The sequence below is a fragment of the Physeter macrocephalus genome, chromosome 12 (assembly GCF_002837175.3).
Source record: "Physeter macrocephalus isolate SW-GA chromosome 12, ASM283717v5, whole genome shotgun sequence".
Taxonomy (NCBI): Eukaryota; Metazoa; Chordata; class Mammalia; order Artiodactyla; family Physeteridae; genus Physeter; species Physeter macrocephalus.
In genome coordinates this window covers 76,719,141-76,738,288 of record NC_041225.1, presented here as the reverse complement: position 1 = coordinate 76,738,288, position 19,148 = coordinate 76,719,141, and the positions used below count along the sequence as shown (strand labels likewise).

The 19,148-nt window shown below is 42.8% G+C and overlaps 1 protein-coding gene across 5 annotated transcripts in view; it reads left to right on the top strand.

The window, feature by feature from the left end:
• The first annotated feature begins 2,932 nt into the window (after positions 1 to 2,932).
• The window catches only part of USP34 (ubiquitin specific peptidase 34), a 246,281-nt gene continuing 230,065 nt past the window's right edge, over positions 2,933 to 19,148 (top strand). For all 5 annotated transcript variants that reach the window (XM_024133566.3, XM_024133567.3, XM_028496944.2 and 2 more), the window contains exon 1: positions 2,933 to 3,273. In XM_024133566.3, coding sequence (XP_023989334.1) covers positions 3,231 to 3,273 — 43 coding nt within the window. In that variant the 5' untranslated portion in view covers positions 2,933 to 3,230. The remainder of the gene's footprint in view (positions 3,274 to 19,148) is intronic.

Sequence of the window (19,148 nt, the reverse complement as noted above, 5' to 3'; positions counted from 1 at the left end):
CATAGGCCAAATCTGGCCAGTTTCACATTTTTGTATGGCCTGTGGGCTAAGAATGGTTTTTACAGTTTTTAATTGTTTGGAAAAAATAAAAAGAAAAATAGTATTTTGGGAGTATTGCAGGGGATACGGGTTCGAGTCCTGGTCTGGGAAGATCCCACATGCCATGGAGCAACTAAGCCCTTGCACCTAGAGCCCATGCTCCAAAACAAAGAGAAGCCACCACAGTGAGAAGCCCACACACCCCAACGAAGAGTACCCCCCCACTTGCTGCAACTAGAGAAAGCCTGTGCACAGCAACGAAGACACAACACAGCCAAAAAAAAAAAAGATTTTGTAACACATGAAAATATAAATCTTATTTCAATGTCTATAAATTAAAAAATTTATTGGAACACATCCATACTTATTCTGTTATGTATCATCTATGGCTGCTTTTGTGCTAACAGAGTTGAGTAGTTGTAATGAGAGACTTGGACTGCAACGCCAAAAATATTTACTATCTGGCTCATCACAGAAAAAGTTTGTTGAGGCCTAAAGTGATGACTGAAGAGCCGTGATCATTTATGACAATAATTCTCTAGATTCTCAAAGCATTTTAAACTAAGCACCATTTCATGTAATTTTTTAAAGTAAAAAAAATTAGGAGGCAAGCGCTTGTTAAGAAAATATTTCTTTAAAGATCAGTGTTTTTTCTATACCTCCTAGTACTCCACATTTATGGTAGCACCCCTCATTTTCAAGAACTGTTATGGGTTCTTTCTGGTCTTAAAAACATAGTTGACATATACTTACAAATACTTATTAAAAGAATATCTGTATCAGTTAGAAATGTGTTTGGCTACAAGCAATGGAAATCTAAGAGTGGCTTAAGGAAAAAGGGATTTATTTTTCTTGCATAAACAGTCTAGGGGTAGAGAGCTGCTCAAGGATGCATCAGGGTCCTACACATTGTTATCAGCTTTATGGCTGGCTTTTACCCTGCTGTGGTTTCATCGTTTAAAAAAAAAAACTCACAAACTGGATGCTGTATTACTTTGAGTATCAAGACCTGTTTTGGGCAGAAAGAAGAAAGGATTAAGGGGCATGTCTGCTGAATTTGTCCTTTTTTATTAGGAATGGGAAATCTTTCCCAAAGACCCACTCAGCAGATTTCTGCTTACATTTCATTGGCAAGAACTCAAACAATATGGCCAACCCTAGAGAAACCATAACATATATTTTAGAATTTTTTTATTTTATACTGGAGTATAATTAACAATGTTCTGTTAGTTTCAGGTGTACAGCAGTGATTCAATTACACACATACATGTATCTATTCTTTTTAAAATTATTTTCCTGTATAGGTTATTACAGAGTATTGAGCAGAGTTCATAACATGATGTTTTAAACCAAACACAAACAGTCCTTGGGGCTTTCCTTTCGGAGACCAAGCTTCCCCAGCCTCAGGTCCACCTGAAAAACTCGGGTTTGGCAAGTTTCCCTGCGGGAAAAGAAGAGGGGTGGGTGGGAATGACGCTAGATGGACAATGGCTGCTACAGGATCCAAAGTCTGCAGAAACCCAAGTTTTGTGGGAGAGATGGGGAGAAGATGATGGCACAACAGCTACAGCTCCTAAGAATCACCTGCTTGCATGAAACAAAACAGGTTTAGCAGACACTTTACAGCATTAACTTCAAGCGGCAGAAAGGCAAAGAATACCCGGAAGGTGGTCCTGGAGTGGAGGGATGCTGTGACCTAACCTCGACAAAACCTGTGAAAGAATTCCTACAAGGCCTCCATAGCTGCCCTGGCTACAGATCTTAAAGATACCATGTACACTACTTTTGGACTTTTCAGTCATATCTCTACATGGACGTAGTGGATACAGAAATCAGTGAGGAAGGGATCAATGCATTTGAGGAAAATTCTCCCCAAGCTAGCTAGCTGTTAGCACGACATCAAACTTCAGCTGAGTGTCCGCTTTCCTCCACCTGTTCTTCATTCTCCGCTCCCCGTCTAAATTCCCGTATTATTTGCTCTCCGCGGGGAAGCATACTACGCTATTTCAGGTGAAGACTCTTAAGGCACTTCGAAGGGGGCCCTCTTGCGTAAAAAGGAGGAGATGTAGTGTGAACACTTCACTCCGCCATTTCTAGTCACATCAAGGTGTCTTACTGCTTGAGGACGGATGAGCCACACACACTAGAGGCTGGCGGAAAACACGCCTGCAGGTTAAGCCGGCCCCAGGCTGTTCCATTCTCACAAAACCCCGCGGAGAGAGCGCCGCGAGCCCCCACCTGGGCTGCGGCGTCGCACCGGCTAGCTCCCCTGAACTCTAGCCTCCCGCACCCCAAAGGCCTGAGCGCGGGGGAGGGGGACGGGACAAATTAGTACCAAGTCCCCCTCGGGGACCCGGAGTTAAAATGGCGAAGCGCAGGGGCGGGGGAAAGGGCGGCGCTCGCGACCTGGCGCTCGCTGGGCCTCCGGGATCGCGGAGTAGCCGCGGTGGGCGACGCCGCGCAACCGCCACCAGCCCTTTGCTCCGCCATCTTCTTCGAGTCACCCGGCCTCCCCCCGCGGCAGCGCTGGCTTCGCGCTTCCCTTCCGGCCGCTGACAAGAGATCCGGGCTGGGCGGGGTGGGCAAGCGCGCGGAGAGGGTGGGCCGAGGGCGGGGAGGCTCGACGGAAGAGGAAAGGGAGGGCGGCGAGCTGGCCGCGGCGGGGTGTGGGGCGTGCGGCGTGTGTGCGGAGGGGGAGGTGGGAGGGCGGGAGGCGAAGAGAGGGAGGGAGGCGGAGGAATGAGAGCGCGAGGCGCCTCTCGTCGGCTCCTTCGCCCGGACGGAAACAGCCGAGCGCAGCCCGAACGTTCTATTAAAATGGCGGCGGCGTCGGCGGTGGCCGCGGCGTCTGGTCGGTGAAGTGACTCTGCTGCTTCTCTCCCCACCCGCCCCCTCCCTCCCTCTCCCCTCCCCCCGTCCTTCCCCCCCCTTCCCCGCCGCCGGCGCCTCAGCGCCCCTCCGGCCTGCGCACCTCCCCTCGCCCCCCTCCTCTCCCCCGCCCGCTCCGGGGACCGCCGGCCCCCTCCCCCATTCTCCTGCTCCCCGCCCCGTCCCCGCCGCCGCCCGCCCTCGTCGCCTCCCCGCCCCGCCGGCCGGCCGGCCCCCTCCTCCGCCTCTCTCCCCTCCCCCCCGCCGGTCGGGATCAGTCAGTGCGATCCGAAGCGGGGGAGGGGGGGGGCGGCGGCCGAACGATGTGCGAGAACTGCGCAGACCTGGTGGAGGTGTTAAATGAAAGTAAGTAGCCGCGGCGGCGGCCTGTCGGGGTGCACAGTTTGGGGTCCCCGCGCCGCTCTCCGGCTTCCCCGAGCTGCCGTGGCCTGCGGGAGGCGACGGCCGAGCCGGGCGGCGTGCGGGCCTAGCGCCCCGGGAAGGTGCGCGGTGGCGCGGCCGCCGCGGCGCCTCGGGCCCAGTCCGGCCCGGTTACCTGGGCGCCCGAGAGGGGGCCGTCGTGGAGCTCCGGCCAGGCCGGGCCTGAGCGGTCTCCGCTCTCGGAAAGTTTCCTCATTACAGGTGTCAATTAACGTAGGCACTAATGAGCCTTCGCCCTGCCGGGAAGGTGAGGGGAGGTGGGGTCCGAGGACGAGGCTCTCCTCTGTACTCGGGACCCTCCGGCCGCCCTCTTTGATTTTCAGCGTGCTGCCTAGGCCTCTTACCTGCTAATTTTCGTTAAACTCCCTGCGAGGCGGTTGGTGGTTTTCCCGTCTCTTGGGTGTATGTGGGTTGTATTAAACCTTTTTCACTGACCTTAAATAGCTGAAAATGAGCTGATAGTGATGACTGGAATCTTTATTAAAAAATTAGTTAATGATGTTTCTTCTTAGTGTACCATTCGTCGTTTTAATGGTAAATTCTGTTCTCTTAAGGAGAGCACTGTACTACAGGTACCATCCCGGGATAGTCATGGCCTGTCTCCTGGAATGAAAGGCCTTATTCCGTATGCTTTTATTACAGAGCGTGCACTGCTCTTTTCTAGTTAGATTCCTTTCATTTATTTTACTCCAGACCCTTGTAAGACGGTATTTTAGCTTAAATAAAAAAGACATATTGCAAATTAACTGTTTCTGGGCCCAGAGGCCTAGTTGGACGAGGTGAATTAGATAAAAGATTAATTTACAAAAAGTTGATTGTTGAGAAAATGCTCACTTACGAACACCTTTTGTGGGTTTTGGATTTGTGTTTTGTGTGTGGTATGGTATTTCGAAAGACTTCCAAATTGTCTGTTTTCTAATACGATTCTTAAAAACAATTGATTATAAAGTGTATAGTCTTGTTTGTGTTTGAATTTTACTTTAATGACCAAAGGCAATAATAAAAGTGGAAGGGTTCTAGTTTACTTTCAACTCTGTATTTACTTCCTGACAGGTGGACGGAGGCTTTTGCACAAATTCAAACTATACAGTTATTTGTGTCATTCCAAATTTTCCTAGAATTTTAAGGTTATTTGTATTTATTTTGAGGTACTTTTATTTTTGGTGTAGGTGGTTTATGAAATGATGATAAACTTAATTCCTTAGTACTTATTTCAGTGAACTCTATTGTAAATGTCTCATATGTTATGTCAGTTGTGTGATTATGGCTTGGTTTTTCTGAAACTGGAAAATGAATAGCTTTGCTATCTTATATATTAGGAGAAAACTGCTTTTAATAGTTTTGTTGGTGTTTAAAAATTATTTTAAACCTAACTATGACAATTAATTTTAAACATAGTATCTAAAGAAACTAAAGTTTGTTAATCCTTATTACCTTTTGAAAAGAGGCATAATGAAGGGTTCTATTGAAGGTTATTTGGGAAACCCCTAGAACTTTGTCTAGAAGCACTCAAAAATGCAATCGATTTATGGAGTTAGAAATTTAGCGTTTGTTATCTTTACTTAAATATGGTTAATTGAACCAGGTTCACAAAATCTGGCCATGCAGACCCTTTAAGAAACCTGTTTTAATGAACAGATAAGAAGGATTTTCTGTTTGTGTATAAGCCAATGGTCTCGAAAAATACTTTGTTTCTTAATATTTCCTGTAAAGCTCAGTTTAAAAATTTGCCCTTTAAACTCTAATCTGACAATGAAGCGTCCTTAAAAAGAAATTACTTCAGTAATTTTATCTGTAGGTTATACCAATCTATGACTAGTTGCTTCTCCACTGCCCCCGCCCCCAGTTCTTTTACAGTTGTTTTCATTTTCCCTTTGTGTAGTTCCTGTATCTCAAACATAAGATGCTCAAGTTCCCTGAGAGCAGAGGGTATTACTATATCTCATTATGGTAACACTTATCCATGACTGGGTTGGAGCATAATGGCTGGAACTTGATAAAACTTGTTGAATTAAAGTAGGTTATAAATCTTTCTTGTAATCTCACAATAATTATATATTAAGTCTGTCCTTTTTTCCCCCATAGGTTGTGCAAAGATGAGCATCAACTCATCCTTGATTGGAAATTCAGAGTTAAAGTCCCAAAATAATGTGCTCAGAATTCATCTTTCAATATAACTCCCCATAACAATTTAACCAAGAGAAGAAATAAAATTAGTATATCTTTAGGTGGTGTGTTGGATAGAATTAAAATACCAAAAACTTATTTCTTGTCAAATTTACACTGATCAAACCTAAAGAAGTCTTCCTGGACACGCCAGTAAGTGTATAATCTATGTGTTTTAAATGGAAAGGTAGATACGATGTGGATAGTATAGCTTTATATCTGATATGCTCAGTTTTGATAAGGTTAAGGACTTCCTATGAAACGTTTATTTTAAAATCTGGCAGAATGTAATGTAGTTAAACTAAAAATTGATGACAGAAGATAGTAAATAGCTTCCTATGTCATCAGTTTTTGATGAGAATATTAATATTACCAGTTATACTTCTAGTCCTGCCGAGAATCTGAAGCTCTCAGCATAGAAACATATACAGGTATTCAGACAGTACAGTTTTGCCTGTAGATTGAAGCGTGTCCATGGAACCAGGTAAGGACTCGGTAATAAGGACCTTCTTATACCCTTTTTTAGTAGTCTTGACAGGTATCTTAAAACTTGAAATTACATTTGAAAATAGCATTTGGCTTTAATGTTAGAATAACCAGTTTCAACAGTACTAACATATTTGAGTTTTCATATTTTTTTCAGTGCTTTGTTTTTAATAAGGAAGATGTTTTAAAATGTGGAATGTATTGAGTGAACTTTGCGTCTATCAGTTTGTGGGGTTGCATTCAGTTTAGGAAATAATTTTAAGTTTATATTCCTTTGCTTGTTCTGTTGACTTTGTATATTTGCTACTTTTATAGCTACCTTTGTGAGCTGGTTTACTAAATCTAAAAGCATTTCTGGATGTTGAGAAGCTGGAGGCCTGAAATTATGCTTTGGGCCATCAGCGTTGCTAGCTCAACTAGTAAATTGAGGTCACTGTTTGCCTTGGTGGGGTAAATTTCTCGAGAGCAGAGTGAAAATGGCTTTAAATGTACATCCATCTTTTAAACCGTTTGTATGTTGTGGATTTTACCCTGTGTGTTTAGTGAATTAGCACTTTACCAAATGTTTTAAATGGGCAATTCATTTGTTGTTCCTAACTATCCTTTGTGATAGGCAGGAGCAAGTATTAGTATCTCTTTTTTTTGGCCTTGCTGTGCAGCTTGCGAGATCTTAGTTCCCCCACCAGGAATTGAACCTGGGCCCACCGCAGTGAAAGCGCAGGGTCCTAACCACTGGGCCACCAGGAAATTCCCTAGTATCTCAATTTTAAATGTGAAAACATTGAACCTCAGAAAGGCTAAGTGGTTTGCTAAAAATCACCTGTCACCTGCTTAGTTAGTAGTCAGATCTAAGCTAGAACTCAAGATACTCCATCAGTATTTGCATTTTTATTTTTAAAGTATACTTTATTGAGCCATTTGTGTTGGGAACTTTTTCCATTCTTTGAGGTAGGTACTTTATCACCCTTTTTAGTTAAGAGAACCAAGGCTTACAGTTTACATATGTTGCTTAGAGTCACATGACTTTATTTGGTGGAGTCAGAATTTGCACAGGACTTAATCTCACGTCTTCTAGAAGCCCATGCTCTTTAACCATTATGCTGTGCTGTATAAACTTTATGATGATCTATTCAAATGGAAGACATTATGAGTACACTGAATGGCAAAGTAAAAAATTACTAAATTTTTATGTGTTTTCACAAATTCGGGCATAATTCTGTGGTAATTGTAGAAAGAATGTAAAAGTGGTGGTAGAGACATTGCTTTGGAAAAGATCCCTGGTGTTCACCTTACTTGCTACAAGTAGTAAATTTTTCCTTCTCCTAAAAAAAAAATAATAATAATAATAATAAAAGTGGTGGTAAATGTAGCTGAATGGGAATGTCTTAATATATCTTAATGTTGTTAGCAATGAGCTCTTTAGTAAACTACACATTTCTGGGGTTTTTAAAAATATAAGTATATAGGCATGAAATAATCATTAGTAACATAACAGTTTTTGGTAGACGTTTAATTTTGAAATTTGAACTGATTCTTAAAATTGGAAATTTGATTTTACTATAATACAAAGTACCAAATTACCAAAATTTTAAATTTGGTAAATTAATCTTGCTAAGAATATATACTCTTAAAACAGTTACTATATTGAAGTACTATTTTTCAAAGCTCATAATAACAATTTCAACTCATATCTTTATAAAGTAACTTATAAACCATAAAGCACTACAGTGTGTAGTAGATTTTTAATAGCAGACTGTTTGCATTGTCAGTGATAGCTATTGATAGCTAGGTTTAGCACTATATTCATGAAACGTGTTAATGTTTCTTATATGTTTAATAATGGGGCTTCCCTGGTGGCGCAGTGGTTAAGAATCCGCCTGCTAATGCAGGGGACACAGGTTCAAGCCCTGGTCTGGGAATATCCCACATTCTGCGGAGCAACTAAGCCCATGTGCCACAACTACTCAGCCTGCGCTCTAGAGCCCGCGAGCCACAATTACTGAAGCCTGTGCACCTAGAGCCTGTGCTTTGCAACAAGAGAAGCCACCGCAATCAGAAGCCCACGCACCGCAACTAAAGAAAGCCTGCGGGCAGCAACGAAGACCCAAGGCAGCCAAACATAAATAAATTAATTAATTAATTAATTAAAAAAAAGAATACGTACTTAAGTTACAGACCATCCCCCCCCTTTTTTTTAATAGACAACAGCCTCTCTTTCTGGATGCTGAATTCCTTAAAGTCAGGGGTCATATTTTGTTTCTTCTTTTCCCAGTACTAATATAGTGCCTCGTAGAGAGTAGGTGCCTAGTGAATATTTTAGTTAATGAAAAGTTTTTGTAGAAGAATATGAGTGCCTGGGCTCTGTGTTCTTGGACCTTTTGTCAGTAGTGATTTAGATATGAGAGTTTGTGGATGAATTATGCTGAAGGTGCAGATTATATTACATATATTGCTTATTCATAAATCAGTAGGTATGTACTTATAAAAAGTATCCACCGTAACCAACTGTGTTCTATTTTTTTAAAAAATAAGTTTATTTATGGCTGTGTTGGGTCTTCGTTGCTGCACGTGGGCTTTCTCTAGTTGCGGCGAGCGGGGGGTGGCTTTTTCTTGTGCTGCTCAGGCTTCTCATTGCGGTGGCTTCTCTTGTTGCGGAGCACGGGCTCTAGGCGCCTGGGCTTCAGTAGTTGTGGCATGTGGGCTCATTAGTTGCGGCTCACGGGCTCTAGAGCGCAGGCTTAAGTAGTCGTGGCGCATGGGCTTAGTTGCTCTGTGGCATGTGGGATCTTCCCGGATCAGGGCTCGAACCCGTGTCCCCTGCATTGGCAGGTGGATTCTTAACCACTGCACCACCAGGGAAGTCCACTATGTTCTAAATTAATAGATAATGCAAAAAGGCAAAAATTTTTCTATATAGGTGGTGAGATTTGAGTCTGTGGGATGAAATTTCACTAAATTACTTTTATTTATTTATTTATTTATGACTGTATTGGGTCTTCATTGTGGTGCACGGTCTTCTCATCACAGTGGCTTCTCTTGTTTTGGAGCACAGGCTCTACGCCTGCGGACTTCAGTAGTTGTGGCACGTGGGCTCAGTAGTTGTGGCTTGTGGGCTCTAGAGCACAGGCTCAGTAGTTGTGGTGCACGGGCTTAGTTGCTCCACGGTGTGTGGGATCTTCCCGGACCAGGGCTTGAACCCATGTCCCCTGCATTGGCGGGTGGGTTCTTAAGCACTGTGCCACCAGGGAAGCCCACTAAATTACTTTTATTTAAGATTTTATATACCAGGAAAATAATTGGACTTTTAACCTTTTAATGTGATTAACACCTGTTAATGTTATTTTTCTCTCAAATTCCATAGAAATTAAAAAGTCTCCAAATGTAGGTTACTCAGTTAATTGAGAACTTATGTAGTATACACATTGCCTCCTCTTGCACCTTTTAAAAATAAATTTATTTATTTAATTTATTTATTTTTGGCTGCGTTGGGTCTTCGTTGCTGTGCACGGACTTTCTCTAGTTGCGGTGAGCGGGGGCTACTACTCTTCATTACTGTGCGCTGGCTTCTCATTGTGGTGGCTTCTGTTGCGGAGCATGTTGGGCTCTAGGCACACGAGCTGCAGTAGTTGTGGCACGTGGGCTTAATAGTTGTGGCTTGCAGGCTCTAGAGCACAGGTTCAGTAGTTGTGGCACACGGGCTTAGTTGCTCCATGGCATGTGGGGTTTTCCTGGACCAGGGGTCGAGCCTGTGTCCCCTGCATTGGCAGGTGGATTCTTAACCACTGTGCCACCAGGGAAGCCCATCCTCTTGCACTTTTTTTTTTTTTTTTTTTTTTTTTTACTGTGGAAGAGACAGGTTTCTTTTCCTGCCCTGGATATAACCTCTTCTAGGGACCTTACCTAGTTTACATCCCCTGAAGGGCCCTTCTCCCTAACCATCGCTGATTGGATTCCAAATAGACTCCTGACCTGGTGGATTGGTGCGATCATCAATCAAATTTTTTCCCGTCAGAATGTTTGAACTAAAGAGCCAGGTAAGGCTTGCCTGGTGGTGCAGTGGTTAAGAATCGCCTGCCAATGCAGGGGACACGGGTTCGAGCCCTGGTCCGGGAAGATCCCAGATGCTGTGGGGCAACTAAGCCCGTGCGCCGCAACTACTGAGCCTGTGCTCTAGAGCCCGCGTGCCACAACTACTGAAGCCCGCGTGCCTAGAGCCCGTGCTCCTCAACAAGAGAAGCCACCGCAGTGAGAAGCCTGTGCACCTCAAGGAAGAGTAGCCCCCTCTGGGCACAGCTAGAGAAAGCCCTCGCACAGCAGTGAACACCCAACACAGCCAAAAATAAATAAATAAATTTAAAAAAATGATTCCCCACAGACAAAAGCAGATGATTATAGGAACAAGGTAAAAGAATGTAGACAGATGATGATGATAAAAAGTAAATAAATAAATAAAAATAAAGAGCCAGGTAACTATGAGTAGCTGAACTAGAGTGAGTGCTTTGGCAAGCTGATGTGAAGGAGCAGAAACATGGTGCAAGTGGAGGAGACTATTTGCAGAAGAGAATTGGGGCAAAATTTTGGAAATAGTTGATATTGAAGCTCTATAAAGAGACAGAAGTTAATACCCTCTCGGCTTCCTTTTTTATTTATTTGGCTGCACCAGGTCTTAGTTGTGGCAGGCTCCTTATCCTTAGTTGTGGCTCCAGGGCTCCTTTAGTTGTGGCATGCATGTGGGATCTAGTTCCCTGACGAGGGATCACACCCGGGCCCCCTACATTGGGAGTGCGGACTCTTATCCACTGTGCCACCAGGGAAGTTCCCCTGGTGGCTTTCTAATACTGAAGCTAGTGCTCCTATTTAGCTGTCTCCCCTGTACATACCATTTGAGTTAATGTGCAACCAAAAGAGTTTTGATTCAAGTATTACCCCATGATGAGCTCTCCTGTGTTGGAAATTCGGTGTAATCTTTAGCTGTGAGTGCTTCATTATAATCTGGTTTACTTTCTTGGAACATGTTGGGCAGGTGTCATCTGTAGTGTTTGGTGTCAGGAGAAAACTTAAGAACCTCTATTGTTGCTTACTCATCTCTCTACCAGTGTGTTTTGTCTTTTTGAAGAGAATGAAAGTAGCTTTGTTGTTTTTCATTCTAAAAAGGATACCTGTTTTTTAGAAAAAAATCAAATAGTGCAGAAGATAATAAAGAAAATTAGGATAACCAAAACTGTTTACCAAAGAAATCATTTATGTTTTGGTAAACATCTCTTAAGTCATTCTTTTCTCTTTCCTCAGATACACTATTTCATGTAAATAAACTGATTACATGTTACTCTATATTATTATTTTTTTCAAAAATAAGTTTATTTATTTATTTTTGGCCGAGTTGGGTCTTCACTGCTGCCCGCGGGTTTTCTCTAGTTGTGGCGAGCAGGGGCCACTCTTCGTTGAGGTGCGTGGGCTTCTCATTGCGGCAGCTTCTCTTGTTGTGGAGCACGGGCTCTAGGTGTGCAGGCTTCAGTAGTTGTGGCTGGCTCTGGAGTGCAGGCTTAGTAGTTGGGGTGCATGGGCTTATTAGTTGCTCCATGTCATGTGGGATCTTCCCAGACCAGGGCTCGAACCTGTGTCCCCTGCATTGGCGGGCGGATTCTTAACCACTGCGCCACCAGGGAAGTCCTTATATTATTTTTATTAATAAGATGTAGCTACCTTTCCATGTTAATATGCACTTACATTATCATTTTTAATGGCTTTAGTGTAGTATTCCATTACTTGGTCATACTGTAACTTAACCAGTCCTCTAATGATGGGAATTTGGGTTGTTATATGACTTTGTAATTGTCTGATTATCACCTGGAATATAGCCTCTGAAATCATATTGCTGAGTAGTTCATGCAACATATCTGGAAGGAAATCTGGCAACATGATAAAACTTAGAAATTATTCTTCCAGCATTAGAGCGTGAGTGTAAAGCTGTCGTAATCTTAAAGTGTTTATTTTGATTCTGAGGTCTGTGGGGCTGTTTTAGCAATGTATTGGTTCTAAACCACCAGAAGACAAATTTGGAAGGGACTTTTTATTCTGGGTAACTTTGCTGCCAGACTCATGCACTTTATTCTGATTATTGAGAAACGCTCAGTAACCAGTGATGAATGTAGAAGTATAAGAGCAGTAGTAAGAACACTAACTCAAAATGAATTGAGGCATGAAAATGCTTAAGACAATAGAGCTTTTGAAGTTGTGTTCAAAGTAAGATAAATAAGGGGATAGTGGACCCACTTCTTGGGTGGGTATATTAAAGGGTGGTGATCAGCAGAATGTTGTTTTACTCTAATAGTTTGTTTTCATTTTCCCTTCTAAGAGGAATCCGCAAACCCTCAGGATAAATCATACATTAAGAGAGACTCTAACCTCTAGATTGGTAAGGAATAATGAGAGCTTTACTAGTAGTGGTAAGAGTTAAAAAATCTTCAGGAATGGCAGATTCTTTTGAGTGAAGGGGATAGAGCTATGGTTGTGTGTGATTATGAACCTTTAGCTTATTAAATTTCTAGAAAAGCAGAAATTGGCAAGTATTATTTTGGAAGCTATAAGAGAAACTTGCCACTATTAAATAATCACTTACTAAAGAGTGAAAGGATAGTAAAAAACTGATGTGGCACTTGTAACTTATGTTAAACCAATCTCATTTTATTTTGATATAGAAGTAAATATGGTAAAACATGGAACTATCACTATAGATATGACATATTTTGATTACATGAAGGCACTTGACAGAACCTGAAGCTATCCTTGTGAAAAAAATGAGGTTTTTTTTTTTTGTCAACTTTGAGGGACATCACTGGTGGCAAGCCACAGAATCTTGTCCTTAATTCTTCTTCAAGATTTATAGTATTGAGCCTCAGTTTTTAAACTATTCCTTGGCGTGTGGCATTGTCCCTATTTCAGGGGAGTGAGGGTGACTTTGGAATCTGTTTCAAGATGAAAAGCTCATTTTGATCTGTTTTGTAAATGGGGCTGCATGTAAGATTTTTTTGGGGGGGAGCAAAGGGTGTAGCTGCTTTATAAATAAGCTTGAAAACCATTAACAATGTTGGTGCTGAAAAAGCCAGCACAATATGGAACTGTTTTCAAGTATTATAGGTAGTAGTGCAGTGCTTATGCAGTTGGAATACTGTGTTGAATTATATACAACACAGTGACAATCAGCTTCTGAAGCTATTTGAATACTGTGCAGTTTCACATATCTTCATGGCACCTCATAAAAATCATGAGAAATAGAATGATTTGGCCAAGGTTACACAGCTAGTAAGTAGCAGAGCTAGGACTAGAATTTAGTTCTTATTCCTACTTAGTATACTTTTCTCTAACCATGCTGTTTTGTTTTTGTTTTTTTAATGAAGAGGAACTTGACTCTGGGAGTTGGGAAACTCATGAAGAACAAAGGGACTATAGAGAGATTAATTCTGGCTAAAGTGGATTAGACAAGGTTTCAAGGAAAGTGGAAGATGAACTGGGCCTTTAACTGGTTGGAATAGTTACTGGGAATGAGGAGAGTGGAATAGTTTACCACGATTTGTGCGACTCTGCATGACATAGGCACTGCTAACCTCATCCCCTTGCTTGCTTTGTTTTCTTTCAGTGATGTTCTTTACTGCCATTGAGCCTTTATTTCCCCCTGGAACTTAATCACCTTTCTATGCCTTTAATTTTTCAGAGAGGCCTTTATTGAACATCCAGTCTAAAGTAGTTCAAGTTCTAATCCTTCATAGCACTTACAACAGTTTAAACTACTTTTATTATTTATTTATTTATTTAATTTATTTATTTGGTTGTGCTGGCTCCTTAGTTGTGGCATGCGAACTCAGTTGTGGCATGCATGTGGGATCTAGTTCCCTGACCAGGGATCGAACCCGGGCCCCCTACATTGGGAGTGTGGAGTCTTAACCACTATGACACCAGGGAAGTCCCCACTTACCACAATTTAGAATTATGTATTTATTTTTATTTACTTGTTTAATGTCTTCTTTTTTTTTTGCGGCGCGCGGGCCTCTCACTGCTGTGGCCTCTCCTGTTGCGGAGCACAGGCTCCGGACGTGCAGGCTCAGCGGCAGCCGCTCCGCGGCACGTGGGGTCTTCCCGGACCAGGGCACGAACCCGTGTCCCCTGCATCGGCAGGTGGGCTCTCAACCACTGCGCCACCAGGGAAGCCCTTTTTAGTTTTTATTTTTATTTTTTTGGCTGCACCGCGTGGCTTGTGGGATCTTAGCTCCCTGATCAGGGATTGAACCCTTGCCCTCAGCAGTGAACATGCCGAGTCCTAACCACTGGACCACCAGGGAATTCCCTTTAATGTCTTTTTATTATACAGGGTTACAAGTTCTGTGCTTGCGACTAGCTTACATTAACTGAGTTTCACAGTGCCTGCACATACTAGGATCAATATGTATCTGTTAAAATATCTGAAAAAGCGGAAGATCACTGGAGGTGGTTAATGGAAGATGAGGGTAGGCTGGATGTGGTAGTTTTTCCTGTTTTCTCAAATTTGGGGGACATTTCAAGTACTGTCAATCCTTGCTTTTGTGATGTCTTGCTCAGCACCCCCCTTCATAAAAAGGTGCTTCATTGATTAAAAAAAAAAAACCCTCATTTTGTTAAGTTGTGTTTTGTTTTGTTTTTTTCCCTGAACGTCCCTTGAGATTAACCCTTATGGATTAAAAATCTAAGATTGGGAATTCGTTTTTGAACCCAAGTTAGGACTCTGTTGCAAGAACCAGAAAGAACACCCCATTTGGCAGAAAGAAAAAGTTTTTTAAAAGCCATAACTGAGCAGTGCAGGTGTGTGCTATGTTCTGGCGTGGTCTACTCTTTTTTTGTTTGTTTGATTTTGTCTTTTAATTGAAGTATAGTTGATTTACAGTGTTGTGTTAATTTCTGCTGTACAGTGAAGTGATTCAGTTATACATGTATATACATTCTTTTTTATATTCTTTTCCCATTATGGTTTGTCACAGGATGTTGAATATAGTCCCTTGTGCTATACAGCAGGACCTTGCTGTTTATCCATTCTATATATAATAGTTTGCATCTACTAACCCCGAACTCCTGGTCCATCCCCCCCCCCCCGCACCTTGGTAACCACAGGTATGTTCTCTATGACTGTGAGTCTGTTTCTGTTCTGTAGGTAGGCTTATTTGTGTCATATTTTAGATTCCACATATAAGCGATATCATATGGTATTTGTCTTTTTCTTTCTGACTTGCTTGGCTAAGTATGATGAGCCCTGGGTCCATCCATGTTGCTGCAAATGGCATTATTTCATTCTTTTTTATGGCTGAGGTGTATTCCATTGTATATGCATACCACATCTTCTTTATTCGTCTGTTGATGGACATTTACATTGTCCTATATCTTGGCTATTGTGAATAGTGCTGCTGTGAACATAAGGGTGCATGTATCTTTTTGAATTAGTTTTGTCCGGATATATGCCCAGGAGTGGGATTGCCGGATCATATGGTAGTTGTAGTTTTAGTTTTTTAAAAAAATAAATTTATTTACTTTATTTATTTATTTTTGGTTGCATTGGGTCTTCGTTGCGCACGGGCTTTCTTTAGTTGTGGCGAGTGGGGGCTGCTCTTCTTGTGGTGTGTGGGCTTCTCATCGTGGTGGCTTCTCTTGTTGCGGAGCACGGGCTCTAGGCATGTGGGCTTCAGTAGTTGTGGCACGCGGGCTCAGTAGTTGTGGCTCGTGGGTTCTAGAGCGCAGGCTCAGTAGTTGTGGTGCACGGGCTCAGTTGCTTCGCGGCATGTGGGATCTTCCTGGACCAAGGCTCAAACCCGTGGCCCCTGCATTGGCGGGAGGATTCTTAACCACTGTGCCACCAGGGAAGCCCCTATTTTTAGTTTTTTGAGGACCCTCCATACTGTTTTCCATAGTGACTGAACCAATTTACATTCCCACCAACAGTGTAGGAGGGTTCCTTTTCTCCTAGTGTGGTCCACTCTTAATCTGCAGATTCATAACATTATCAAGACTTCATTTCTCTGTGGCTTGCTCTGCTGTGCTTCCTTGGTTTTGACCTTAGTTTGGCCCTTGTCAGAGTAGCAGAAATGGCTACTGCACACCATCTTTATACCACACTGTTTGCAAATGACATATTTATACTACGCAGAGCAAAAAAGAGAGAATTTCTTCTTAAACCTACTGTACAAGAACAAGGAAGCTGCTTTTTCCAAAACCTGGCTAGCAGATTGTGCTTCATAGATCATTGGCCCATGTTTTTATCATGGGCCTTATTCCTGAAGTAGAGTTCAAAGAGGATGGATTTTGGTTGGCTTAAACTGATGACCTATTCCTGAAGCTGATCCCACCAAACCTCATAGCTAAAAAGCGCTAAGTGTTACCCCAAAAGAAATTTGGCATGTTGTGATAATGAAGAAGGTGAAATTGTTTTTCGACAGCAAGCACACAGATATCTAGTACACTGTGCTATACTGAAAACCTTTTTTTTTTTTTTTTTTTTTTTGACAGTTTTGTAACTTTTTTGACAGTCAACGGTTAGTTCTCATCCACATCAACTAAGTTTTTGAAAGTGGTGACAGGTACCTAGGTAACCAATGTATAGAGTTTGTCTTTGTATTTATTTTATAAGTGTATTTTAAAAAATATTTATTTATTTAGGCTGCACTGCACCTAAATAAATATTTATTTATTTAGGGTCTTGGTTGTGGCATGCATGTGGGATCTAGTTGCCTGACCAAGGATCGAACCTGGGCCCCCTGCATTGGGAGCGTGGAGTCTTACCAGGGAAGTCCCTAGAGTTGTTTATTTTTATTTTTTTAATTTTAATTTTTATTTTTTTTGCGGTACGTGGGCCTCTCACTGTTGTGGCCTCTCCCGTTGTGGAGCACAGGCTCCGGATGTGCAAGCTCAGCGGCCATGGCTCACGGGCCTAGCCTTTCTGCGGCATGTGGGATCTTCCCGGACTGGGGCACGAACCCGTGTCCCCTGCATCGGCAGGCGGACTCTCAACCACTGCGCCACCAGGGAAGCCCGAGTTCGTTTATTGAATCTTCATCCTCATTGTGTTTTCTGGATAACCACACATGGATACAGAATGGGACATTCCTAATTCTTTGGCTCATACTGTTTTGTTGAGTGTGGTGTCAGTGTGCACATCTGGGTATCCTGTTTTCTTTCTTTTTTTTTTTTTTTTTCTCCGGTATGTGGGCCTCTCACTGTTGTGGCCTCTCTCGTTGCGGAGCACAGGCTCCGGACGCTCAGGCTCAGCGGCCATGGCTCACGGGCCCAGCTGCTCCGCGGCATGTGGGATCTTCCCGGACCAGGGCACGAACCCGTGTCCCCTGCATCGGCCGGTGGACTCTCAACCACTGCGCCACCAGGGAAGCCCTCCTGTTTTCTTAATGGCAGATTTCTGCATCTCTTTCAGTGCTTGAGGGGCACGCTTCTTGAAGCTGACTCTGGATGCATTGTGTCATATTTTAGATTCCACATATAAGCGATATCATATGGTATTTGTCTTTTTCTTTCTGACTTGCTTGGCTAAGTATGATGAGCCCTGGGTCCATCCATGTTGCTGCAAATGGCATTATTTCATTCTTTTTTATGGCAGTTGCTTCGCGGCATGTGGGATCTTCCTGGACCAAGGCTCAAACCCGTGGCCCCTGCATTGGCGGGAGGATTCTTAACCACTGTGCCACCAGGGAAGCCCCTATTTTTAGTTTTTTGAGGACCCTCCATACTGTTTTCCGTAGTGACTGAACCAATTTACATTCCCACCAACAGTGTAGGAGGGTTCCTTTTCTCCTAGTGTGGTCCACTCTTAATCTGCAGATTCATAACATTATCAAGACTTCATTTCTCTGTGGCTTGCTCTGCTGTGCTTCCTTGGTTTTGACCTTAGTTTGGCCCTTGTCAGAGTAGCAGAAATGGCTACTGCACACCATCTTTATACCACACTGTTTGCAAATGACATATTTATACTACGCAGAGCAAAAAAGAGAGAATTTCTTCTTAAACCTACTGTACAAGAACAAGGAAGCTGCTTTTTCCAAAACCTGGCTAGCAGATTGTGCTTCATAGATCATTGGCCCATGTTTTTATCATGGGCCTTATTCCTGAAGTAGAGTTCAAAGAGGATGGATTTTGGTTGGCTTAAACTGATGACCTATTCCTGAAGCTGATCCCACCAAACCTCATAGCTAAAAAGCGCTAAGTGTTACCCCAAAAGAAATTTGGCATGTTGTGATAATGAAGAAGGTGAAATTGTTTTTCGACAGCAAGCACACAGATATCTAGTACACTGTGCTATACTGAAAACCTTTTTTTTTTTTTTTTTTTTTTTGACAGTTTTGTAACTTTTTTTGACAGTCAACGGTTAGTTCTCATCCACATCAACTAAGTTTTTGAAAGTGGTGACAGGTACCTAGGTAACCAATGTATAGAGTTTGTCTTTGTATTTATTTTATAAGTGTATTTTAAAAAATATTTATTTATTTAGGCTGCACTGCACCTAAATAAATATTTATTTATTTAGGGTCTTGGTTGTGGCATGCATGTGGGATCTAGTTGCCTGACCAAGGATCGAACCTGGGCCCCCTGCATTGGGAGCGTGGAGTCTTACCAGGGAAGTCCCTAGAGTTGTTTATTTTTATTTTTTTAATTTTAATTTTTATTTTTTTTGCGGTACGTGGGCCTCTCACTGTTGTGGCCTCTCCCGTTGTGGAGCACAGGCTCCGGATGTGCAAGCTCAGCGGCCATGGCTCACGGGCCTAGCCTTTCTGCGGCATGTGGGATCTTCCCGGACTGGGGCACGAACCCGTGTCCCCTGCATCGGCAGGCGGACTCTCAACCACTGCGCCACCAGGGAAGCCCGAGTTCGTTTATTGAATCTTCATCCTCATTGTGTTTTCTGGATAACCACACATGGATACAGAATGGGACATTCCTAATTCTTTGGCTCATACTGTTTTGTTGAGTGTGGTGTCAGTGTGCACATCTGGGTATCCTGTTTTCTTTCTTTTTTTTTTTTTTTTTCTCCGGTATGTGGGCCTCTCACTGTTGTGGCCTCTCTCGTTGCGGAGCACAGGCTCCGGACGCTCAGGCTCAGCGGCCATGGCTCACGGGCCCAGCTG